Here is a 27170-nt window from a genome sequence, read left to right on the forward strand (position 1 = left end):
GTCTCTTTAGAGAGGTATCAGCAATATCAGCTTTTTCTGCACAGAGTATTTGTCTGGGTGAAGGTTTTAGTGTTGTAGATTTTTTTTTTTTAGGGGTGTGGTATGTTTGTGTTTTTTATCGTCATGCTCATGCTTCTTAGTCTGCTTTTAGATTATATTGTCCTTTTAATACCAGGGGCGTATTTTGTAAGCTCAGTTAAGGCCTACTGAACAGTTATTCTGACTGTTCTTTCACAGACTATATGGGGTTTTTATTCCTGCTCTGGTGTTCACTCATTCATTTGGAGCCTGGCTGGAGGTTTAAGTATCTGATTTTACTGAATCTTATGTCAGCAATCTAAGCCTATTATAAGATTTACTTGCACTGTAGTTGTGCTGTAATGACATCTAGAAAGTGTCCCTATGACCTGAAGGCTTGCAGTGTGTAAAAAGAGGAGCTTCTAAGCTCTTATGAAATAATTGATGTATGTAAATAGCTTATGCCTGGTTTTACTTTATGGTAGTATTAAGGGAAAAAACTTAGAGGGGTATCTTCATAGGAGAGCTGTCTAATTCTATGAACCAGTTAACTGGATAACCACATCTTCGAAACAAGAAGAGTTGTAGGAGTGTCCCGTATTTCTGTAGAAATTCTGGGCTCAGAAAAAAAAAAAACAACCAAAAACAACAACCCAAAAGTGTGGAATTTCCTTATACTAGTGGTGGGGTAGATTAATAGGTTTTTTGTTCCCAGGCATTTTCAGTTTGGAAAAAAAAGAAAATATAAGCACAATTTTTACATGTTTATTAAAAAACCAACAATCCACTGTTCTCTGATCCTGTGGATGTGCTTGAGTCACATACATATGAAATGGTGTACTTGAGAGCAGTATCTACTTGATCACACTTCCTTCGTTGCTGCTATATTAAGTATATGGCAGTATAGCCTTAATTACCTTTCAGTTTCTTATGTCTCCTAATGAGTGTTTCTAATTTTGGCATACAAGCAATGTAGCGTAGATCTGCCTTAGAACTTCTGAGCTTATAACTTGGCAAATCTCTCTTATTTTTCTAGAATTACTTTCTTACCATTTTTGATAAAATGAGAGGCTGGGGCTTGGATCTCTGTCTGTGAAATCAGTTAATGAGAGAAGAGATTTCCACACAGGTTCTGTATGTTTTAACTCTGATGTAATTGTTGGTGTAACAGTAGGTTCACCATTTATGCCTATTTGACAGGAGACAGTTTTGGTGTATCAGTCATCCAGGCTGATAAAAATACCATTCTATATCATTCATTTTCCTTCTGGTGTATGAAGGTACAACTGTTGATTTATTTCTGGGAAAATATTCCAAGAAGCTTCAGACTTGACAGACTCCTTCATAAAAACTTGTGTCACTCCATGTTCATTTTCTGGTTCTAAGAACACAGCTGGTAATCATTGGAAAATGTATAGGTGATTTTGGAGTAAAAGCTCAAATCTTTCTGAAGGCATTCTCAGATGAATTTTTTTGGTTCAGATTTCCTTCTCTGTCATGGTGCTGAAGAGATCCAGCCTGTCTATGTTTGAGTCCCATACTGGCATTACTGTCTTCAAAACTGCAGCTTCAGGGCCACAGCTGATCTCTGCAGTATTTGTAATCCTGTCTTCATTCTGTCTCCTGTGGCTTAACTTCCATTTTTGAGATTGAGAAACCAGAACTGCACTGAGTATTTAAAATGCTGTTATATCATGGAGTATACATTAACAAAATACTGTCCTCTTTTTTGTTTGTTCCTTTCTTAGTGTGCTCTACTTTGCTATTGAACTGTGGTTTCCAAAGAGTTATCTTATTACAGTGCAGATCTTTAGCTGCTGAGTGGTGACAATCTGCATGTAAAATTCAAGATTTTATTTTCCAACATGCATCATTTTATCCACATTATGTGTAAATAGAAAGGTGGATGACAATAATTCTGTCCATGAGGGGGAGGCCCTTCTGCAGCTGCTGGACTTATAACGTAGTTAAGCAAATATTGAACCAAATAATATTACAATCCTGGATTGCTTTTTTCAGTAATAACATCCTGACATGTCTCTAGAACTGGAAGACTAAACATGGAATGTGTGTTATCTGGTGTTGCATGAAATAGTAATGTTTAAACCAGTAGGAGAGTTAATCCTCCTTTTAAAAGTGTTACTATAAAATGACCTAATAAAGGTAGTCCAGATACATTTAGGTGATGTATGTCCTCCTTTTCCATTATGCCTAAACCAAATGAAAATTCCAGTACAGGTACAGTGTACCTTTATGATGTGAAATACAGAATAAGCTTAACTGTAACCACTGAAGATTTTCAAAAGTAAAATAACATCAACTTCTCCAAGATGGTAATTTGTCACAGCCCAGTTTTGTACAATAGTTAGTCCTTCACGTATCTTGAGTATGGAGTTCAGTGTTTCAGCCACTAGTCCCTGATGAAAGGAAAGCTTGAAAGGCTAGTGCTCAAACAAGGATACAACTCTTGCTCAAGTAGAAGTATAATTCAAATAGCTGAATATTGGGAAGGCGTGTTGGAAAAATATTGTTTTGTGCTTGTTCATAACTGGTCACTGTTCAGCAGGACCATGTGGGCTTTTTTTCTGTACCATTTGCTGTTAAGAATCTTCTTAAATTCTAACTTCGGTTTTGGAGCCAGTCTGTTTCTTGCTTCCACTACCTCACGATCCATGGTACTTCCTTTATAATTGTGGGGATTTTACACCTTTCAAGCTGTCTTGCGAATCTGTAAGCAAAGACTAATGAAGCTGTCTATAGCTTGAGGAGCTGGGAGGTTAATGTCTTCAGTGCGTCTCATAACTATTGTAATGCAGATTCTGTGGAAAAAAATATTTTCTGCATTGAGAAATACGAGAGCCTGTAAATTGCTTTTATCAAGTACACTGGTATCTGCATGTGTGATCTTGATAATTAAGATGCATTCCATTTAGAAATACAAAGTAAAAATCTTACCTATGTGTCAGGGCTTGCATGTTAGTATGGTAGAAGATAAGTAACATACTAATTTAAAAATTGTGACACATTGGTGGGTTAAATGGTGTGCTAAGGAAATGAAATTTCAACAGGATTCTTTGGTTAGGGATATATTAAAGTGACTTTTAGCATAATTTGATTGCTTGTTGAAATGCGTGCAAATATGTACCCAACAGTCTTTGTTTAATACTTAATTGAAAAATTTTTTTAGCACATTAGGTAGAATCATCAAAGTGACCCAAGAAGTGATTGACTACAGGGCCTGGATTAAAAAGAAGTGGGGGAGCAAAATTAATTTATCACCTGAACTTGGTAGGTATAGCAGGAGTCTTTGAAACCAACATAAAACTTTTTCTTGGAATTTGATGTAATTCAAAGTACTCGTGCCTTGAAATTAATCACTTTCAGAAATGCAGGAAAAAGTAAAGGGAATTTGTAAATTTCTAACCCAAGACTAGTTTTCTCTGAGCCTGTTTTTCAGTTAGCTTGTTAAATTGTAACTCTTAGACTTTGAGGCCCAAGTGTTTGTATTCTGTGCTCTTAAATCATACTTATGTTTTCTGTTAACAGATAATAGGTTGAAAATAAGAGACCAGATAGCTCCATGCAATGGAGAACAGCAACAAAACAGAGACTCGGAACCATCCTACAACCAGCGCTTGGCTTTGTCACTGGCTAGTACACAACAGTTATCTTCCGGCTCATCTGCCTCTTCTGTATCATCACTCTCCGGCAGTGACATTGTAAGCTTTTCCTTTTAATGGGTTAAACTCACAAGAAGCAGAGTTTATAATTCTCTTCAAAGCCTTTCCTGATACAACAGCAGTTAATGTGATATTATCCCTAAGATGCTACAGCAAATTAATACCCTCCCCTGCTCAGAGCAATTACTGAAATAAAATAACTTTTTCAGTTAATTAAACAGGCCTTAATTCCATTCTAAATCTTTGGTACTCTTTGTGGTAGTCGTTAGATGTAACAAAAATATAAACCCCCAAGTTAACACTAGCTGATTAAGTAGAAGAGTAAAGAATACATCTTCATAAGTCTTCCCATCAGGCAAAATCTCTAGTTGTCAGATTCTGGTCCTTTTTCCCCACACCCCAAATGGAGCATGAACATCATATCGTGCTGAACAATATTCCTTACTATATTCAGTCAAGCAGTCAGTTCATGTTTTAATAGTAATGGGGCCCTCCTATGTCAAGTCTTGCTGTCAGCTTTCTTGTTTGAAAATAATTGCTGGGCTTTATTGTAACTTACTGTAAGAGCAGGCTGTAGTCTCTTCAGGTATGTTCCCAGAATCTTAAGATTCTGTAAGGTGTTTTTGTTTCAGTATGGAGTAAAATCAACGCAGAATTGGACAGTGCAGATTATAAAACACAAAATTGCATTGCATGGCATGAGGTGCTCATTATAAATCTACTGAAGAGGTATTAACTGGAACAAAATGTAATGTTCAGTTAATTACAATAGTGAATAACTTGATAATGCCAAGAGAGAGGTCCAAGTACCTGTTTCTTGACTGATTTCAAAAACTAGTCTAATATGGAAGTAAAGGTTGAGAATTATATTCAGTAAAATTACAATAACTTTTGAGGAACAAGTGCCTTCTTTATATGTTCTGTTTGCTTTCTGTGGTGCATTTACATTACTGAATTTTCTGTATTGAATTGTCTTTTCACTTGTCTAGTGAATATGGTAAATGTTTTAGTTGCACCATCTGGCTAATGGAAAAAGAACGGCATGATGCTTGCCAGTGATAACTTCTAGCCATGCTTCTGGTTTGAGTATGTCAGTGTGAAAGATTTTGCTGTAATAAGTTTTAGGGAAAAATGCAAATATTTCCCTAGGATTTTGCCCTCCCAGCATAACAGGCAGTGAGTGGTTGTGACTTCCTGTTAGTCCTTTTTTGCCTGACGTTGAAGATGAAACTTTATTGCCTGATGCCAGATAAATTAGCGAAAGGCAAAGAAGCTCTCAACAAGAAAGACCTGCAGTCAGTTTGGGCATCCACAATGCAAATGGAAATGCTACCCTTTCTAACAAAATAAAAAGCCTTATGCCTATGCGCTTGTGACAGACCATAGTTTAAGCCCTGGCCTTTTATTGTATTATGTCCTTACTAGATTGCCAGCATGTTATCTTAATTTGGAATGGAATGGCAGGTTTCTGACAAATAACTGATAAGTCGAACTTGGGTATGTGAAGGTGAGCAAGTTCTGGTTGAACAGTCTTGAGCTGCAACTAATTCAGGAAGAGAAGCCTATTGTGCCAGATTCGAAGAGCCTGTCTGTGGCATGATCTAGCTTAATCCTGTGCCCAGGTTCCAGCAAAGGAATATCTAGCATGTGTGACAGCTGAGATTTATGCCAAAACTTCTGCTGCACTCCAAATAGATATGAATTGGTGAACTTTGGTACGAGCTTCAGAACAAGGGAGTATGAATATGGTGCATCTCATCACTGTAGAGCTATAGGTAATGTTAGCTCTGACCTTTTGAAAGGATTGTTCTTCAGGAATGATTCTGTATTCATTTAAACTTCTGCACTTCTCTGATACTGGAGACTGAAAGCAAGGTACAGATTATGAAGAAAATGCAGTAGGCAGGAAGACCCTAGACGGACAGTTTGATCTTTTCCCATTAATTAAGGTATTCTTTCAATGGCAAAATATTCATCCCTATGGTGTCACTGTTTACCTTAAGCACAAGATCTGCATCCAGACACTGTTTCTGGAGATGTGTTTTGAGTGACTGCAGAGTATCTTTTGCTGTGTATCAACTACAAGATCCTAGCTGTCAAATTAGAGACTTAATAGTGTATTTGCTTTTCAATTTACTTCTAAAGTTTCACTGGTAATAGTAATCAGCTTCATCTTGACCTTTGAGACCTGCCTGCCAATGTAATTGAAGTCAACTCATGTATGCTGAGGAAAAGGAAATAGGCTTGGCAACTTGTGACTTTATTTGGTTCTATTGCCCCTCCCCGAACTCCATCTTCTACTGAAGTTCAAGTATTCCAGCTGTTCACTCTAGCACAGAGGTAACTGTAGTCTGAAGTCATTGTATCACTGTACACTGGCTGTAAATTTGGAGGCCTTCCATATACTTGTCAAAATGTCCTGAAAGCAATATTAACAGTATATATTAAGCATGCAAGCATTATCAAAGCTCAGAGATCCTAGAATTCCTATTAACCCCTATAGTTTAATAGTTGCTCATAACAGTGGTCAATTTAGTTGGGTATAATGCAGCATTCTGTATGTTTTCTAAACATCTGCTTCCTTGAAGGTCTGGCAGCATTACAGATTTTGCCTTATTCTGTAAATATGGCTCAGTAGCTGAATAGGTGAGGCTTCTGGTGTCTTGGAATTTACGGACACTTCAGAGATAGCAGTGGTTATGCATTTATTCAAGGAGCAGATGTCAAAATAGAACAATGAAAAGGAGTAGGTTTTCCTGGAGACTGGATTGCCATAAACCGGATCTAGTATTTAGAAGTCACCCTGTTGACTTTTGTACATACTCAGAATGTAAGAGCTTGAAGTTGCTACCCTGAGTTCTTTGCATTCCTGCTACTCCTTACTGATGGAGACCATACTTTTGAAGATGAGAATTTGTGTATCACTGAGGAACAAGAGAGCCACCTCCTTCAAGGACAGCCTTCTCTTTCTCCATATATTTTATATGTGTGCACTTTTCCTGAGTACACCGCCTCAAGTTCAGGAAGACGATTGCTTTCATCTTTGCATATCCAGGACTAGCTTGCAGGGGAGCACACTTCTGGGCCGCTATTGGCACAGCCCAAAATGAAGAGCTTGATCTGAGACTAAATCATAACTCCTATAATCCATATCCTTTCATGGATTTTTCCAAGGCAGCAAAACTATTTACAGAATGGCTTTTGCTAGCAGTGTCTGGCTAATGAAGTTGTAGTTATGTTGTTTTTCATAAGTGTCCTAGCAAACTGTGAAATCTTAGCCACAAAAGAAAGCTTTCGTAAGGGCTGGTAAATTTTGGATCAAACACTGTGTAGGAGAGAAATCTGTCTCCTGGTATCACTATTAGTGAGATAGCTGTTCAGTTTATGGGTTTGTCTTACTGTACATAATACAGAGCTCTGACTCTCTCGCTGATACTTCTAATGCAGTTCCTTGCAAAATACTAAAGTGTCCACTGTGTTACGTCAGCTCTGTGAAGAATGTAAGTATTAATGATCAGGGGCAAACTGAGGAACATATGGAAATAAGCCTATGGATACAAGGAATATGGATATCAGGATGTATTCGACTGTGTATACATTTCTCTGGATTAATTATCAGACTGATCTACCTAGTAAGTCTTTTCTGAATGAAATACTCTGCTGTGCAGGTATTTAAGATACCATATGCTGCCTGACAAAAAGGCGCATTATGTGTTCTTCACTTAATCATGAAGCAGGTAAGTTGCAAAATGCTGCAAACTTTGCAAACTGTTCCACAATAGAAAATAAGCCTCTGGCATTAAGAAATCTCACTTTAAACTTCATCAAACTAAGTGATTATTATTTAATCTGAAACAAGAATAAATAAGCTATGTTTGCCCCCAGCTCTCCGCTTGTTCTGGCTTGTTGCATACGTCAGTCTGAGAACCTAAGCGGTGACCAAATTCCTATTGAAGATGCCTTTTTTTATTTCCTGAGTGCTTTTTCTGTTCTGGACTTGCACTCTGTAACTAATGACCTGGATTTCTTCTTGCTTAAGCATTGTGGAAAGCTGTTTTTTATTAGCTCAGGATGTCCTGGAGTAGTGCTGGAGAATGTCTGCTGCCTGATAAACAGTCTCTGCCAAGTAAAAATAATCCTAGGTATGTTTTTGCAGTCTTATTTTTGTCTGGTATAGTTCCTGGTGCTGAGTATGCTCTGCAGTTTTGATGATGTTATGCCAAATAAAGCATAGCATTTTATTTGACAGTGGTATCTGCATATCGGTAACAGATGTAATGGCTTGTACGAAGGTTTTAAAGCCCTTTTCTGCTACCTAACAGATATATAATCTCATATCCAGTCCAGCACAGAATTTCAAAGTTGTCTGTTAGAAGTTTGGATCTGAGAAATTTCATACACCTTATCTCAGTGTTTCAGGTGATAATGTTCTTCGGGCTTCTAAGACAAGATTAGTTTGTGAAGAATTCTGACTTCTCAAGACCATGCAGTCATGTCAAGGTAGTTGAAGTTTCAGTGAACAAAATACCAATGTAGCCTAGTTTGGGGGAGAACACAATCCTTGCCTCTGTTTAACTTCTTAAAATTTACAGTATGTTCTTTCCAGCTCTTCCTGAAATCTTAGCCTGTAGCCATTGCTGTTCAGGCTTTATAACAAACTTCCATCAGAATGTCAGTGCGTCATCTGCCCACTGTTCCACCCCCATCAGCTAGGGGATAGGCCGAGCAGTATCTTAAGTGTTTCATGGAATATGTCTTTGAACTGTCTTCAAGTCTATTACATACTCAGTACTTTGATCAGATGCTTACATGTGAGAGTAGTAAATAAATATGACTGATTAGTACTCATTCCTATCATTCTGCTGAATGCTCACAAGATCCACACTGACCTTAAAACTGTTACTTACTCTGCAGTACTTGTGGCTTAGTACTTGAACTCAAAATGATTAATGAAGTTATCACCATCTCCCCTTCCTTCCTAATAGTCAAAGACTGTGAATTTCAGCTTATTAGCAGGAACTGTTGTACTTCACTATTCACCATTAGAGGTGAGAGTATGTAACATATCTTGCCCTAATAAATGTTGAGCTTTTTAAAGCGATTAAATTTGCAGGTGTAAGGCATGTGCTTATCTGCAGTAGAGGAATAGACACCTCGGAATAGTTACTGTAACAGCTCTTCTTGTAGCCTTATTAAATCTGTTTTGATGACTGATTAATATGTACGGTTCCAGCTGAAATTGTGTGTGTAGGGAGAGGGAGAAGGGGGGTGGCCTGGAGCTCTCCAAGAACAAGCGCTACAAAGATTTTCCTTCTTTCTACATGCCTGAATATTCACATGTCCTAACCAAAGTAACAATTTAAATATATGTATAGATGATCATCTTTTTGTACAAGAATGCAGATTTTACTTTTTTTTCCCCCCCCCATCCTGAACAAATAGAGGTAAGTGCTCTAAAATGTAGGCCTCATAATGTTTAGTCTTTAAAAAAAGATAAAAGTGCTGACTTGCAGTGAGCTTGTTTCCAGATAAAGCAGTGAGCAACCCCTGGGCATGCAAACACAACCAACCTCATGATACCAGGGAAAAGCATTTGGTTGACATTTGATTTAGGGAATTTAAGATTTTAAGCCCTAGATCATTTAAAACCTTTTCCTATTCTTGCTGTGCAGATTACTAACAGTTTCTGCAGACCAGAGGAGAGCAAATTTTTCCATTGCTGCTTTTGCCTGTTTTCCTCTTTCACCATATAGTCTCATATTTGTGTTTTTTAACCCATATCTCTGACCATGTGCTGTTTTATACTGTCTCATGCTCTCTTTCAGTTCTTCTGTCTCAGTTGCTAGAGCAGTCTTTTATCTGAACCCACTGGAAGTAAATTTATGCAGAGCTGCAGGAGGAACAATTTTGAACACAAAATTATAAAGTAATGTTATTAAGTTATTCTTAGCAGCAAAGGGTAAAGATCGAATGTATAAATCAGCAAATAAAATTGGGTTTTACTACTATGGTGCTAGAGAGAAGCACACAGTTTTGTTAGTCAAGCTCACGCTATTTTCTCATGCCAAAGTCTAGTCATATTCTGCCATACTTTAACATTCTCTACCCTGCAAGAAAAGCCAAATAGCCCCCCCCCCCAAACAGGTACGTAAGCCATTTTAGGATGGAAGAAAAACCTAAATTCAGTAATTCAGTATTTCTGTTCTAGTGTGGTATATGTTCAGCTTGTGTTATGAGTCCTATAATTGCTTAACTTGAAAAACAGTAAGTTAAATTGTTACTGTATTGTTAACAATACAGACCAATTGAAAGCCTGTGAAATTTAAGCACTGGTGGTAACAAAGGAAGTTTGAAATTACGTATTTCTGGGACCTTTATTTAAGATGGCTTGTCTGAAATGCAGTGAATACTGATAAAACATGGAATAAGCCCACAGTCAGACCTGGCAGGATATAATATGGTGGTGTTAAAGGCGTGCTGTGCTTGTATTTAATTTTGGTAAATACTAATTGGATTACACTTTAGTTGTCTTTCTGTTAAAACAAACACTAATGCTTTTGAAGGCTGCATATTTTTCAGTTTGCTTGTGTTTACTATATCTCTTCTTTCACTTTTCCCCTCCTGTAAGCACAATGGCCACAATATCTTCTTTTTCTGCTGAAGGGGACTTAAAGCCAGAAAAATCAGCCAATTGTTCTTTTTTCTTTTTGATTTGGTTTTGTTTTTTACTTGAGACTGTTTTGTATTGTTTATAGGCCAGTAAATGGAAATGGTGCAATTGATTGATGCAAGAATTGATACAAATTGTCCATCCCATGACTGCCTATAAGAAGTGGAAATTTTGTTCATCTCAGTGCAACTTTATTTACAACATAGTTAAAGTTACGGCTCCACCCACCAAAAGGGGAAATGACACAAGCTGATGTGGAAGAAATGAGATGGGGGGTGTGTATAATCCATGAAATCACCTTGGAAGCAGAGTTAAGTATGCTGGGGCTAAAACCATTCAAGCAAGAGCATGCACTGAAGTTCTCTTCCTGTATGTGGCCCTAAACTATGAAATGCCTGAAGTTTTCTGGTGTCGCTCTGTGTTCCAAGGGATGTGGTTTTACACGTTTTCTAAGACAATCCAGTAGTTTGATGCTCTTGCTAGGAATGTTTCTGTTCACTGGCTACTCCTGCTTTTCTGCACTGGTGTTCACCTAATCCTGTGTCAAACTGAATTGGAAGGTGAAGCTGGTAACAAGGTGATTACTGTTTCTGTGGTTCACCTCTGAGTTGGCTTATACGTATGTCGAATGCTAGTTTAGGTATAAAAGAGAAGACCAGAACAGGAAAAGAGGCAAAAGGACTAAGACTGACAGCAGTCACCTGTTAAATCACTTTAATTGTGAGAATGGAGAGGAACACATGAAAAAAATCTATATAGTGTAAAGCGCTAACTATAAACACCAATTATCTCACTATTTTCAGTTCTTTTCTTTCAGAGATGGAACAGTTTTTACTGAAATGGTCATTGTTCTCTCACAGCTTCCAGCTCTTGAATGTTGTGGGAAAGGAAAAAAAATGCTTAATTACTGGGAGAAGTTTGGAGAATGGAAACATTAAGAACCTATTTGCCTAAACCTCTGTACGTCATTCTTGGGGTGGTGGGGAGTCGGGTGTAAAACTCAAATCTGTCACATTAGGAGGAAGCGTGCATTCTATTGTTTAAGTTTTGATTTCTGAATACTGACTCCTAGGATAGTTAGACTCTTACCACTGGGCCAAAACTTGGCAGACTGGGACCATGAATTAATCTCCAGCTTTTAAAAACAAATTGTCTTGGAAAGCTCAAAATGGTAGCTATTGTTACTCAGTTGAAACTTCTCGGCTCACTACATCATGAGACAAAGCAGAAGGCACCACTTTTTTCATGCATATAGAATCATGGAAAGAAAGCTCATAACTGAGTGCACGTGAAATTTATGGGAACTGGACTATTGTCTTGAATTAATGTACCGTTACAGTTTGTCTTGTATCTTAAGCCTGGAGTTATTAATGGAGTTGAAATAAGATGCTATAGCCAGACCTAATTAATAAGGAGCTCCTGGTGAGTATTCTCTTGCTGATGAGGTTCTGGGACTTGTTATAATGGGAGATGCATTTTGCAGAACAGTGAAGTATCTTTTTTGTAGTTCTCTTCCAGTGTCAGGAAGAGAAATTTGTATTGTAAGATTGCTTCAGCTCTTCATCTTTCATATGACTGCAGTATTTCACTATTTCTGTCTAGACAGGAGGCTAGAGAATCCCATTTCTTAAGCAAAATTTGCAATTAAATGAGAGTTCATCAGTAACATTTGGGTTGCTAGGTGTCTTCTATAATTTGTTTTCTTTCTAATAAGGTAAATTAAAGACTTGACTCTTTGGTAATCAAGGCTATGAATAGTAGAAATCTGCCTTCCAGGTACTAAGTTCTTACTCAGGAATTTGAAACTGGCTTAAAGAGTATGTTTTAAAGTGGAACGTTCCCAGTAGGAGAAACCTGTATCTGGCAGGTACCTGAGCCTGTATCTGAAATTCCCATTTCAGATGGGTTTAAACCCATTACTCCTTGTCCTATCACTACAGTCCCCGATGACTCGTCCCTCTCTGGTATTCATGTAGGCTCCCTCTTCTCCATAATGATCTCTAGACGATATTTTCCTTGCAGGATGAGGGATTCTATGATTAGCATCCATAGTAATAATATTCAAGACATCAGGAACTTACCTTGGCTCTTAGTGCAGTCCTTGTAGCTTTTATCCTTAGATTATTTACTAAAATCAGTTGAGGGATCTTACCCCTTTATTTTACATTCATATTTTTACAATGTAAACAATGTTAAAAAGGGCTCTGTAGCCCTTGCCCTGGTAAGGGTTAGGTCTTTTGTCTTCCAGATGTGGATCTAAAGTGTCAGCATTATTACCTGCATTTACTTACCTGAAGATTTTCTGAGCTTCTGTAATGCTTCAAGTTTATACATCACACTTCAGAATCCTGTCCAGAAGACCAAGTAAGACTTAATCCCTCAGTGTAGGCAATGCTTGTGGAAAATCACTTTTGTTCACATTGAGCTCAATTTTCTCATCACTGAGGTTAACGTTTTAGTTTGAGTAAGAAAGGTAATGCTCTTCCTCACAAAAGAACTTTGATGCTTCTGAATCGTTACATCAGCTCCATATAGCAATCCAGGAGAGATACAGTCTGCTTCTATGAGACATGTATTGGTAAATAACATTGAGGCAGAAGAACGTACTCATTACAAAATTTAAATAAAGCAACACAAGCTTCCTTGTGCTGAAATTTATCTAGTCTGAGTTAAACCATATGACTCCTTTTTGTCTTCCATCTGCTGCTGCTTCCATATGGGAGTTAACTTTTTGTTGCACAAACCCCTTAGAAATCTTATAAATGGGGGAAGTGTCCCAGGTGGGCTAGGTATGTGACTCTTCAAGGTATCTAAGCAGAAGAGAAAAATAAGGAGTCTTTAAGTAGAGACTAAAACTATTTGATCAGGTTTGTGAAGGTTCCATTGCAGAAGATAATGAATTGGTTTGGAGAGACAGTATGATCCCCTTTTCTGTCTTACCTTCCTTCTCATGGTGACTTGTGAACAGGCTCAGGAGTTGTCTAGTCAAACATGACTACCCCCTCTTTATTTTTCACTACTTTTTTTAATAAGCTTATTAATAATTCCATGGCCAATAATGTTTAAAGAAACTTCAGCGTAAAAATCAAAGTTCTTGCCCTTATATCGGACTCTACCATGTAATTAATTAATGCATCAGCTTAATCTTGGTGGAGACCTTAGCCTGTTCCTGTGGCTAATATCACAGGATTGGGCAAATGAGAAAAAAAGCCATCTCACCCAGGCGGTCAACTTTGCATGTGTAAACAACTAAGCTTAATATTTTGATCAGTGTTTCAGCATGTAGTTGCCTGAATGTGAACATGTTTATTAAATGGTAAATATCTGATTTCATAAATAAGACTTACATTTCTGCATGGATTCTTGATACCAAGTGTATGATAAGGTCTGTAGTGAATTCATGGTGCAAATATCTGAAACAGCTTCACAAAGGTGTACTGTAGCTTTTACCACTAGCTGGCCTAGTAGGAGAGCAGCTCTATTTCTGGAGCTTACTTTTAAGTAAGCACACTTTATATGGACCAGGAAAGGAGTGATTGTTCTAATAGCTGACAGTTTCATTGAAGACTGTTTCTACTGTGAGTGCTCACTTCAGCTGTGAAGTGAAAACTACTTGCTTTCTAATAGTTTGTTGTTAGGCTGCTTGATACTCACAACTGTCAGTCTCTCTTAAATGATCTTCTTTCTCCAAGAAAAGCTCTAAAATATTTCTTGTTTCTGTTCTTAAAAATATTTTCCTAGACAGCCTGTTCTCTAACTGAAGAATCTAATTTAGAAAGCAAGGCCATATGAGGTCAAGTAGTAGTGCTGGAGGTCTATTTAAATATTGCTTTGTTTAAGTGAAGTGTCTTTTCTTCCAAGCAGTTAGTGTTTAAAGAAAGAGCAATAGAATATTTCAGTAATTACTTTAACAGTAAAGATCCACAATGATCCAAGTAATGTATTTTAATATGGTAACTCCTAAACTACAAATTGGCCCCATCTTTTGCTATACTTAGAGCCAGATGGCTGGGAATGGAAAAACACTATCAGTTTGTAGGGTAAAGAATATTTTTTTCCCATTATTTTCAAGTTCAGAATCATTTGGAGTTAAGGGCGAAGTGAAAAGCAGCAGTGAAATGAAGGGAAAGCTACTTATTTGTTGCCATTGTGTTATGGCTGAAAAATAAGTCGTACGGGATCTGTGTTCAGAGTTGTTTCACAAGACTGTAGCTTGCTTTTCAGCTTCCTCAACTTGCAAAATAATCGATCATTTAAGAATTGAGACAGTCAATTGGGTGGTCTCAGACTCGGTGATTCGTATAAAAACCTGCATTTGTGCTTGCCTCCTTGCCTGTTTTCTGCTAAGTGCTCCAGGCACACAGTATTTTAACATCACCAGTATGATGGCTTATGATGCATCTGTAACTGCTGTTGGTCAGGTTGGAAAGGAGGAACAGTAATCAGTAATACCAGTTCCATTAAAGTATCTTTTTCTGTAATCCTGCATCCATCTTGCTTCCTCTGAAGAATTATCTCTGAGGTATCCAGTGGAAAGTGGGGAGGAGCAGAACTCTTAACTGGCAGTGAAGTGGGTGACTGGTGCACATATACTAGTCTTGACTGGCAGACCATCTCCTTGTTTCTTGGTAGGTGGAGCCCTAACTTTGCTGTTGCTGGGTAGGATGGGAGAAGACTATAACAATTACAGTGAGTAACTTTGCTGTACAGATATGTACAATCCAGAACACTCTTCAGAGGACTGATTCTGTCATGACTCCTAAACTTGTAGCCCTTGTATCACTAACAGTGTTGCTGATCTTGTTCTGTTTGTTGTTGTTTTTGGTTTTTTTTTCTCAGCCTAGTTTTCCCATCTTTTAATTCAAATTTGGTAGAGATGCAACTTTGGCTTTAGATTGCACTAAATGGAACTGATCTGTGATTGCCATAGCCTGTTGACATTGTCTCCTTGATGCAGGTTCAGTTAAACTTTTGACGGAAGTGTAAAATAAACGTAGTGCTGGCTTGTGTTTTGTTTTTGCCATTGGAAAAAACAAATTTTACAGTATTCACATGAGTTGATATTTGGGTGCATTTTCACATGCATAGCTTGTATATACTGTGCTTTCTGTAAAGTTGCTTTTCTTTTCCCCTTTTTCTCTGCCAAAAGGATTCTGATACACCACCTTGCACAGCTCCTAATGTTTACCAGTTCAGTCTGCAAGCACCGACTCAGCTTATGGCCAGTTTACCACCCGCATTGCCTATGCCAAGTGGTAAACCCCAATCTGCGCCTACGAGAACCTTGATAATGGCCGCCAGTAATCAGGTATGAGCCAACTAAATGGAGCAGCTTTGTCATGAGAAAGCAATCAAATCAGAAGTGTAGATCATTTGCACTGTGCTGTCAGTCTAAAAGCCTCTGAAGATAATATAGCATGTGCCAAACCTCATGTAATCATAAAAGTACTTATCTGTCATGTGGGAAGAAGAACGGGTGGGAAAGGGTTTGGTGTTTGAGATGCATCTCTGAATGTAATAGCCTTCTCTGATATGTAGGAGTAAGTTGAAGGTAGTGTCAGATGTCTGACTCCTTAAGTTGTATTTCAGACTCCTAAGCAGTGGGTTGGTTATCTGCAGATCTCTAGGCTATTTAACTTCCTGTTCTTGAAACAGAAACTTCATGTAGGTACTGTATCTGTAAGCTAGTTTTTGAAGTATCTGAAGTAATAGTACTGACCTGTCCAGGCTTATCTAGTCGTCTTGATTTTGAATTATTAGAATAGATCTGACTACACTTTTAACTTTCTGTAATACATTTTACAGATAGAAAATCAATTATGGGCATGTGAACAAGAATTTTTACCAAAATATTAAATGTATGCTTAAATGTGCTGGGAGGTGAATGTACAGGGAAACTGTATGCTACTCAACTAGCCTGAAGTATTTTAGCTAATGTATCCATTATGGTAGAAGGGGAAGAAAAATCCTCAGTTTTCTTGATAGCCTCAGTACCTCTATCTGTAGGAAAACATTCCCTCAATTTTAATTATTAAAATAATTAGTCAAAACAGCTGCCTCACATAAGCTTTAATGCAAGTTGTGGGTTGTAGGTTGCATATGGTAACAAAATAATGAGCTGGTTTCTTTGAAACCTAGTTTTGGTCAGGTTCTTTTTCTTTTTTCTCAGTCCTTGGGAATCTAGGCCCAGGATATTTTCAACCTAATGACCTTGTCCTTTTTTATATTAATTGGGGTTTTTAGTCTCCAAGGATGGAGATTCCCCAAGTGCTCTGGGCAACTTGTTCTAGTAAAAGCTTTTTCTTAAATTTAGATGGCGTTCTTTGCATTAAGCTTATACCCGTTGCTTTTTGTTCTTTTCGTGGGAAGAGTCTGGCTCCATCTTCTTTACCTGTCTCATTAGACCCATCAAGAAGATCCTTCCCAAGCTCCCTCTTTTTGAGATAAAATAGCCCTAGCTGTGTCATTATTTCCTTATATCACAAATGTTTTTGACCTTATTTATCTTCATGGAACTTCATTGGACTCACTCCCATATGCCCATGTCACTTTGTTACTGGGGAGCCCAGACCTTGGCCCAGCACTCTGTATGGGGCCTCACCAGTGCTGAGCTGAGGGGAAATGATCACCTCCCTTCACCTGTTAGAGATAGTCTTCCTAATATAGCTCAGGGTGTTGCTGTCTGATGTTCAGCTTGTCCACTGAGAATCCCTGGTGATTTATGCCAGGCTGCCTTCTAGGTGGTCAGTGCCCAGTGTGTTCTGGTGCATGAGATTATTCCTTCCCAAGGGCAGAGTTTAGCATCTTCCTTTTTCAAACTTCATGAGATTCCTGCAAGCTTATGTCTCCAGCCTCATGTGATTTCTCTTTCTGGCAGCAAAACTGTCTTATGTATAAACTACTCCTTCCAGTTTTGTATTTGCAGCCATGCTGAGGGTCACCTCTCCCATAATCCAGGTTATTAATGAAGATGTTAACTAGTTTGACCCTAGTATCAGCTCTTTAGCTGCTGACCTAATGCTGAAGTTTGTGCTGCTGATCAAAATACTTCAAGCCCGGCATGTAAGGGAGTACTTTTAATTCATCTTGTGAGTTTGACTTGTATGTCTAGATATCATCACTGCCACTTACTGCAGAACAAACAAAAAAAACCCAAACAACCCTAAATCTGTGCTTGAAAGGTTGAATCTCTTAGATGGATATTAGATAAATGTTATCTGGAAACATTTTCAATGTTCAGTAATACCACGATTGAGTTAGGGTCATGTTACAACTTGATGCCCAAATTCTGCTTAGTACACAAGTGCTTGTTTTAGGCACTTCACTGAAATGTTTTTCATTCTCTTTCCTTTAGACCAGGATACTTTCCATTTGTATTCTACCATTTCATTGAAGGCAGGTTAACATAAAAGGGGCATCATCTTTGATAGCTGTTTCTACATGTTCTTTCCAGTTACCTCTGCAATCCTCAGTCATCTAGTAAGCCCCATTTAATTTTCTAAGGGATGACACATTCCTGCCTACTCTTCTCCCCTTTACCTGTCCTCTCTTACCTAGGCAAAACCAGCTTACCTGTGCAGGAAATATTTTCTATTAGTGAGAATCTAATAGAACAGTATAGTGCTTTTTAGTATCTGCAATTGAATATTCACATGCTAGCGTACAGTCTGAAGCTTTGTAAGTTTTTTTTAAATAAAACTGGAGAGCTAATTTAAGTTAAATTTCACCTATAATACAAACCCTAGTATAGTTTATTCTATCCCTGTGGAGCTTAACTTCATCAAAATGACAAAATAAAAAATCCAGTTTTGAGTCTTGCAGTTGCTGGTACAAAAGAAGCTGGCATCCCGAGTTTTTGCCTTAGTTGTGAAGAGGCAATGTATTGCATGAATTTTGGTTCCCTGTTGGAATTTTGAGTCTTGGAAAACAACTGCTTTGTAGCACTTTTTCTGGCTTTCTGTTACTTGGCTGTCCTTTCCAGTACTTGTTAACTCTTCCTTTAGTAGTTTATGGAATACATGTTTAAAAATCAGGAAATCTTCTGTGACTTGTTTGACAAAGATGTGACTTCTAGATTCATGTTAAATCACCAGACTTTGTTGCTATCTGCAATTCCAGATCCAGAGATGGGATGATGGGGCTTTTGCATTGAATTTACCAAAAGTTTATGTATTGTGAAGTAGGCATGTTCTTTTTTCATAAGGATTATGGCCAAGCCAGAAGTGGGAAGTTAAATAATTCTACCCAGAATGCTCTAAATGTCTCCTTTTAATTTGTTACTTTCTGGAGCATGACTGAGCTGGATTAGGTTGGTGCGTTTCTTTTTGTAGTTGACTTTGTAGTAATTTAAGACCATCCTACTTTAACTTTTAGTGGGCACATTTTACTAGCTCAGAGGACTCCTATTCTGATAGACTTGAACATGGGCAAGCCTTTTATGTAACAGCAAATGTTCTTTCATATTCAAAAGGTTTTTGAAAGGGATTAATTTGTCTGAATGGTCTCTTCAGCCTTTTCCCTGGCAACTTTCTCTGCTCTCAGTTCAGCTTGGAAGCAGTACCTAGGTGTCCAGTACTACCCTCAGAAGGACAAGGTGGCAGTGTCAAGAGCACTGACTTTACCTTGAACAACTTGCAGCCTCCTGGCAAATTTTATGCCATTAGAGCTTCCTAATACTTTCTTTCTTTTGAAATGGCTTTGGTGTGATTACCAGTTCTGTTTATATACTGCATAATTAATTGGAGAATTTCCAGGTAGTTCAGCTTTTCGGTATCATCATAATCAGTTTTTCAAGGTAATCATTCTTGTGCTTTGCTGACAAACAGTTTGAAATTTCACTTTGGATAGCAAAACCACGGCTGCCCACTGGAATAAGCAGAAAACCAGGTATTGGCATGCATGTCCAGATGAATGGAGGGGGTGGAAATTGCTTCATGACTTCCCACAGGGAAGAAGGGGCTACTTTCTTTGTTATTTTGGGATGAAATAGTTCAGTTTGTTCATGGATTGCTGGTCACTTAGTCACCAATGAAGATTTAAGTGGCATTATTAAGGTGTTTAAGCACTGAAAGTTTTTCAGTCAACCAAATGGCATTTTTCTTATGTTTTTAGAGTGCTCTCAATTAGAGTGGAATACTTTTTTGGTGTCCATGCATTTTCTGAAGCAAAAGAAGGAGGATACTGCTACTATGGAAGCAGTTTTGATTCTAAATGTCAGACTCCTGTCTTCTGTGTATGACGGAACATTGGTTTTTGATTTAATGCATGCAGAATTACGAAAAGATATTTTATTTCCTTTCCTAAAGAGCAGAGAGAAGAAAAATCTTTATCTGTGTTTCAGAGGTTGTTCAGCTGAAAACCGTCCTTAAGATACATTTTATCTTGGATTGTTGTGTATTTATATAAACAGTCTTTATATGGTGATATCCTTCTGTGTATGGAAAGTGACTCATCTTGACTAGACCCTGGATAACCTAATCTGACTTAATTTACAACAGAAGGTTGGATGAAATTAATCTCCAGAGGTCTCCATATAAACATCCAGCCTAGATGTTTCCACGCAGTATTGTGGCAGTATCCTTAGGCGCTGGAATGGGTTGCCCAAGGAAGCTGTGAATGCTTCATCCCTGGTGGTGTTCAAGGCCAGGTTGGACAGAGCCTTGGGTGGCATGGTTTAGTGTGAGGTGTCCCTGCCCATGACAGGGGGTTGGAACGTGGTGATCTTAAGGTCCTTTCCAACCCTAACTATTCTATGATTCTATGACTGTCTGAAAGTCCCTGACCACCTTGGTGGTTGCTTCCTGAATACTTTTTGGGTTGCAGGAAAGACACAAAGTGTAAATAGTTTTTAGCAACATAAATAAACCTATCATAAGTGAAGGTTACTTGTGGAAGTGTAGAAGCAATACCTGATTTTTGTTTGTGTAGTGCACCTTTACCTTCCAATGTCACTGTAATTGCTCCCAAACTGAGATTGATCTGTTTATTCACATATGCGTTTCCTCTACTGACTTTCACACATACTGTAGTGATATCAGCTTGTAATTTGGAAAGTGTTTTGGGTCTGCTCACTATAGTAATACGCTTTTGTTCCAAATGAAGAAGTGAGAAATCTCAGGAAAAATTTCTGTTTAAGGTCTAAAATTCTCAGCTTTATGCTAGAGAAGCTATTATCTCCTGTTCTCCTTAATGACAAGTATGCAGATAACACTTCATGGCCCATGTCACAGCAGTAGCTAAGTTGAAGTATGAATTCTGTCTTACAGTGGTGTTTTGACTCTAGCCTCTCCTTTTTGAAACTTGATGGGTGACAGGATCAAAAAGGGTCTTTATTTTGTGTGTCAGATTCTACTTTCTTTATCATAAGGTAGTTAAATAATATGCTCAGATTGAGATGGTAGTATCTACATCAGTCACTCATTCTGGGGTCTAGGCCCTCTGATCTCTCAAATACTGGTTTAGCTTTGAACTGATCATACTAATAGCTGTCTAACCTGTTGTTAAAGGTGAAGAGAACCGAAAGCTGCCCTTTGTTGCAGGCTACTGGCAGAGCTACCGCATGAAGTAAAATAAGAAATGAATAATGTAACTTGCTCCCTTGTGGTTTTGAGTCTTTCATTCTGTAGATAAGAAATATCTAAAACTTTTCTTGCCTCTGAGCTCTTTCTAGGCTCCATATTGATTTTATTTATTTTGTTTTTCCCTCGCTGCTCTCTCAGCTGGTTGTATAAATGCTGTTTTCTCCTTTTAATGGGAGCAGAAAGGGGTTTTGGCTTCTTTTAGAAAATCTTTGTAGGATTAATCATTCTTGTAGCTGAAAATAGCCAGTAGGTGGAGGCAAGGGGCCCAAAAAGAGGGAAAGTGTCTGATGTTTGCGGTGATTTGGGCCTTACTTCTCCAGATCACCAGTTCAAAACAACTTGAGTAAGAACTTATTTTAGTTTTGCTGTACTTAAGTTTACAAATCTAAACCTGTCATAAATCTTTCCAGTTTAAGAGAACATCCAGGTAGCTGGTGCCAATATCCTGTAGAATCCTGTTAACTAATTTAAAATAATAAAGCTAGGTTGAATCGTTGCCTAATACTTGATTTATTGCTTGTGCAGTAATGACTAAAATGTTGATTAGGTCATTACCTGTTCTTTCTCTGCAAAACAGTAAATGTATTTCATAAAGAACAAGAAGTCAAACATTACTTACATGCAAGATGCATTTTTTTAGTATATTTCCAGATGTTGTTATGCTCCAAAAGTGGGAAAGTGAACATAAATCCTTTAAAAAAGGATTCCTTATGGGTTGTTTTGCTTCAAGCCTATAATAGAGGATTTGGAAATAGGGTGAGAAATTGAAAAGAACTGTATAAAATCTTTTGAGGTTGTATATTAAGGTATTTAAGGGGATACTTAAAATGTTAATGCTGCATTAAAGTTCTTCTGAATACTACTCTAATATCTGACATGGAATGATTTTGATCATGAGTTTGATAGCAATTCTGATCAACTGCACACTAGATACAGTTATGTTGACTATAAGACTATGTGATACTACAGCCATTAATCCTGTAGTTTTAATAACAAAATAGTAAATATTTGATCTTTCTAAATGGTCTTATGACTTTTCTAAACTTTCTTTAGCTTTGTAGGTTCGTGCCAATTATTTTTGAGTGCTGTATTTATAATCTCTTAGAGTACTGATGCTTCAGTTTCATTGCTTACACTTCTCTGCTTTTTTGTCTGCTTACACCAGAGATGCTAGAAGGCAAAAAAAAGAAACACCAAAACAATTTAGTAACCTGTTTATGTTTAGACTTCAGCTCTATGTTACTTGGGTTATTTCAAAGTGTAGGTCATTTATTTCTGGCTATAAATTTTCCTTTTCAATATTGATGGTCTTTGAATTTCAGCACTTTTATTCTTCAGTACTGGCAAATTTACTATACAAAAGTTTTGTTTCCTTAGCAAATAATTACTTGATAATTCAATTGCCACCAAATTGCTGCTGTTTGGGGTAAAGGCCAGGAGCATCCTTTTCTTACATTTCTGTTAAAATATCTGAAAACTTTTTTTATCCTGTCAGCAGACTTCTCTACAAGAAGTCTTCCCTTCCGATCTTGCAGAGAAGGTAGCAGACTTCTCAAAAATCCCAACAACAAAACAAACTACAAACCATGTCATTCATCAGTAGCCCTATGCTGGGAGAGGAGATTATTCTGTTGAGAGAAACAGATCTGAAGAAATCAAAACATCTAAACCAAAGATTTGTCTGTCATCACAGATGAAGGGATTTCTTTTTTGATTTTCTAATACTCTCTGTGGCTGTCATCTGCTTAGAGACATGCAATTTTGTAGTGATTATGGGAGTCCTGAGCATGTGAATATACAGAAGTGTGTGGGCAAGAGAAAGCTGTTTGGTACAACCTCTTGGGATTTCCAAAAGACATGAAGTAAATTTCTTGTACCAAAGGTTCTGAAAGAAATTAAGATAAATGTCTTCTTGTGAGCAGGTAACTAGTTAGAAGATGAGAAACTAAGATTCAATTTTTGTAGTAAATGGGAGTTCACCAGCAAAGTTCTGCAAGAGTCTCTGCTGGATCTTGAGCTGCTTAACATCTGAAAGGCAATGAGGTGAAGTCTGGTGAAGTTTACTTGTGTTAAGCTCCTTAAGGGCAAGCTGAGAAGGGATAATAAAAAAGGACTTTTCAAGCCTGTGCATTAGGGGGGAAGCACTTTAAACTTGTAGAGAGTGATAGGCCTTGGGCTGACAGTTTCTTGCAAAGATGAGATCTTGATGTTTTTGCAGAAAACTGCTTTGATAATGCTTTCTGGATTTCCTGCTGAGAATCGAGTGTCAAAAATATAGTGTTCTAAATTTTAGTTTCATGTTGCTGACTTTCATAAATAGCTTCTAGTAGATGTTTTAGCAACATATGCCAATAAATAGGGTTTGAAGAATTAATATGTCTTAAGAATGAGGGATTCTTTGATTGCATTGCTTTGTCCTTGAGTATTTTACCATTGGTAGTCTTTGAATAGCACCTAGCACGTCTATCTTGAGAGTCTAGAAGTTGCATAATGAAGGTTAATTAGGTGGTTGTAGGACACACTTTACAAAATAAAGAACAGTTTTTACTACCTTGCAGTTAACTTTTTTCTTTGATACAAGTCTTCACCAGTTTTTCTGTATGCTCAGAAGACCTCCAATTATAATTTGACAGTAAAATGTTGCTTATGGAATTATGCCTTCAATGTTTTGTGCGCTCAATTGACATGATGGCTTGGTGTTCTCATATTTCTTTCTACTCCAACCTTGTTTGGAAATAGGGTTTACAAAAGAAGCTGAAGATATTTCATATTATAAGCAGTTGCCCCAAATGTTAGCTTTGTGGTGTTCCTGTTTAACCACTTATGGTAGACAAAATAATGTATTAGCTTTCGTTAAAGGCAGTCATTTGTTTGTCTTAAGCTTTCTGATGTTTGACAGCAATAAATGTGCATCGAAGTTACCTGTACTTGGGAAGTCTCTGTCAGTTTCCATCTTAATTCTTACACCTATTTTAATTGTATGCCTTACATATTGTACACCAATTTATTATATGCCTTAATGGGCATTATTAATGGGCATTATTGGCCATAATTAAGTAATGGGGATGCCTGTACTATCTTACGGTGCCGTAGATTTACTGAGGCTGACACTAAAACCTTGTTACCAGTTTCTGTTCCAAGTTACTGGAGATCTCTCCAAAGAAAGCATCATGCTGTGTTGTGTATCATTTGTTCTGGATGTGAGGTGTGGTCTAGGAGATGCATAGGCCAATGATCAGGCCAGTAGGATTTACAAGCTCTTTACAAGCCATAGCTGGTTTACCAGTCAGTGAGCAAGATTATGGACAGAGCAGACTTATGTTCTTGTAGGAACATGCCCTAACATTTATCCATGATGTTTCTGAAAGTCTTGCTGAGTATTTCACTTGGTCATGCTCCTGCTAGGATACCTCTAAAATAGACAGGACTGTCATAGTTAGTATTTAATGTGAAAGGTCTCTGTTTTTATAAGAGTGATGCAAAGTTGAGTGTATTTTGTACTGAGATCCAAGGGTTTTAAGGATGCTTTGAATTCTGTACCATTTCATTTGCAGGACAAAAAACACTCCTTAAGCTGTTAGTGCCATCAGACTCACACAGCTAAAATTAGACAAACATGAAAAGACCAGTTGCTTCAAGCAGTGTTCTGTGGGAATGACTTGTATGTTGAGGAAATACCACTGGTAATATGTGTTTTGTTTCAGTTGTTTTTATGCCTAAACTGAGTGCTTATCTTGTGGTTTTTTAGCAGCACAGTGGAATGAAGTTTTCCATGAAGGGGACTCATAACCAAGGCAACAGCTACAGCCCTGTCAGCAGTGGAGGCATGAGGCAACCAGTTGGTAACCGAGGACATCACCAGTACAATCGTAATATCTGGAGGAGAAAAAAACACAGAGACAGTTTGCCTATTAGTCTGAGCAGATAATGGCAGATGCCAAAATGACCTTCCCTGTTCAGACAGACTGAGGGAATGCCACTCGACTTGAGGGATAGAGACCAGCGTCCAGCACATCGTTTTATTGGTGTTGCCAAATATCTGCAGCTGACTTCTTTGCATGTTTCTTTGTGTGGTGGTTCAGCCCATCTTCAAGAAGTAGTTGTGCTTATCTGTGAAGCCTTATTAAATGTGGAAGTTTGTTTTCTGCCTTCCCACAATGGTTCATACAGCGCCGAAGCAGCTCTCACAATAGAACTGCAAGGACATTTACAAATGCTGTGGCTTTTTTGCTGTGGCGACATCTGTTCCTTTGTGGGTTCTGTTTTGTTTTATTTTGGAAGTGAAGGAAACTTCAGCCCCTTGGAATTCTTTATTTCCCTCTTTTTTTTTTTTCCCCTCTTTGCAGCAAATCACGTTGGGAATTCATAGAAGTAAATTTGCTGCTCTCCTGTTTCTGTTTCAAAGTTCAGATTTTTTTTTCTCTGTAAATATCGGAAGTATAATTTGTGCAATAACTTGGAATTTTTAATTTAATTTCATATTGTCACATAAGTTATATTTAAGGGGAGGAGGTTTTTTTAATTTACAGATCCTTTCCCAGGTTGCATTATCTAAGTTGGGTTCATAGTTTTGGCAGGTTGTCTGAGCAGTGTTACAAACATGACATTTGGTAATATTTGAGGCTTCTTGATTCACAATGAAAGTGCGATTTGGCTTACAGTTTTAAGAAGGTATTAGCTCCAAAGCATTTTGACCCTGTGTTTTTTAGCTCATTGTCTGGCCTCTATCAGTTGTCTTGCTCTGACCAATGAGTTTTAATTTTATTCCTTTAACTAGACAACAAATCCAGCATTTGTAGTACCAGAAATAAAACTTTTGACGGGCAGGGGAAAAAGGTTGGTTCAAGTCCTGATGTGAAATTAAAAAGCTGTGAACTACACGCTTTGATGTATTTTAGTAACGTAACCTGTTAATGTTTGGGTTCAAACAACATTATTAAACAGAGGTACCCGGCTTAAGGAATGTGGAGAAAGGAAATATGTTGATTCCATTAAGGAATCTGTATAGCAGTATGCATTAGTTCTGTTAAGAGCAAATATATAAAAAGTACTTCAGCTGCTCTAAGCATTACGAGAAGTATCTTTTCATGTATTGCAGGAGAGCACAGCCCAGTGTTGTACACAGTATGAGTGGCTGGCACTAAATTTACAGATGCATACAGGTATACTATGCAAGTGTGTATTGCCATGACAAACACTGTCTTTAACTTTTTGAAAAATGTACATCCTGCCTAACCCTGAGTTTTTAAAGCACCACAGTTGTCCTGGGACTAGGTCACATCTCATGCCCTCTAACTTCACATTTCTTTTAATGAGAGCTCTTAAGCTATACAGAAAACTACAGATCAGTTATATAAATCCACTCGCAGAGAAAGCTGAAGAATCGTGTTAACAGGACATCTAAACTGTGTACGGATACAGAAGGTTTTAAAACTGATACCTGAATATTAAAATGAGGTGTCAAGCATGAAGCTTTTTTATACACTGTATGCCTTTGATGCAGAAGGAGTTCATGTTATTACTGAATCTGTCAAACATGAACAGGTCATTGAGGGGATAGAGGGCAACATTCCAAAGTAGAGTAGCGCATATCTGTTCGCAAAAAGTTTGTCTTAATGCTCCAGACTCATCACAATTTAAAAAAAGTTTTACAAATTGTGAGCTGATTCATCAATAATATCTAAGGGCTGTTACATGAGCCTGTACTGCTTAGTCTTCACACACTAGCAATATTGAGCATAACTGCATTAAAGAGCCTTCAAAGGCTTTAGTTGGTGTCTTATACTAGTGTCCATTTTAAAGCAAAGCTCATTTGAAAAGTGGTATCATGTAACACTTCAGTCATGGTGAACCAAATAAATTGGCCTGGCTATCACTGTGGTTATGTGCTACAGGTTTAAAAGGAGATCATGTTTAAATTTTTTGTGTGGACAACTATGTGGAAGCTAAAATTGACATATTTTTATGTAAAGTTTTCTATTCTTTGATTTTTAATAAACTTTGGAGACCAGTCACTCTTCTGTACATTTTTATGGGGAATTTAATGGATGAAGAAGTACATGACCTTATCCTGCTGTTTGACTTGCACTTTGCACATCTGCTTTAAATTGTTCGTGCTGAACACCTTCAGAATGAGCTTGGAAGGTGGATGGACCCCCTCTGCAAAGGTTTGTGATGTGTTAAGAACTGGAGTAGTGAACATGGCTGTTGGGTTTGTAGTGG

General features: G+C 37.8%; 1 protein-coding gene across 7 annotated transcripts in view; it reads left to right on the forward strand.

Moving 5' to 3' along the window:
• The window catches only part of TENT4A (terminal nucleotidyltransferase 4A), a 60565-nt gene extending 33603 nt beyond the window's left edge, over positions 1–26962 (forward strand). For 2 of the 7 annotated variants that reach the window (XM_061449184.1, XM_061449182.1), the window contains 4 exons: positions 3206–3306; positions 3565–3737; positions 15518–15676; positions 24697–26962. In XM_061449184.1, the coding sequence (XP_061305168.1) occupies positions 3206–3306; positions 3565–3737; positions 15518–15676; positions 24697–24876 (613 nt within the window). In that variant the 3' untranslated portion in view covers positions 24877–26962. Of the gene's footprint in view, positions 1–3205; positions 3307–3564; positions 3738–7366; positions 7440–15517; positions 15677–24696 lie in introns of those variants that run through there. The other 5 variants (XM_061449183.1, XM_061449187.1, XM_061449188.1 and 2 more) reach the window with 5 other exon arrangements.
• The last annotated feature ends 208 nt before the right edge of the window (positions 26963–27170 follow it).

Source organism: Pezoporus flaviventris, unplaced genomic scaffold (assembly GCF_033815535.1).
Source record: "Pezoporus flaviventris isolate CSIRO_AGI_PZ_B2104156 unplaced genomic scaffold, CSIRO_AGI_Pfla_v1 ptg000007l, whole genome shotgun sequence".
NCBI classification, from domain to species: Eukaryota; Metazoa; Chordata; class Aves; order Psittaciformes; family Psittacidae; genus Pezoporus; species Pezoporus flaviventris.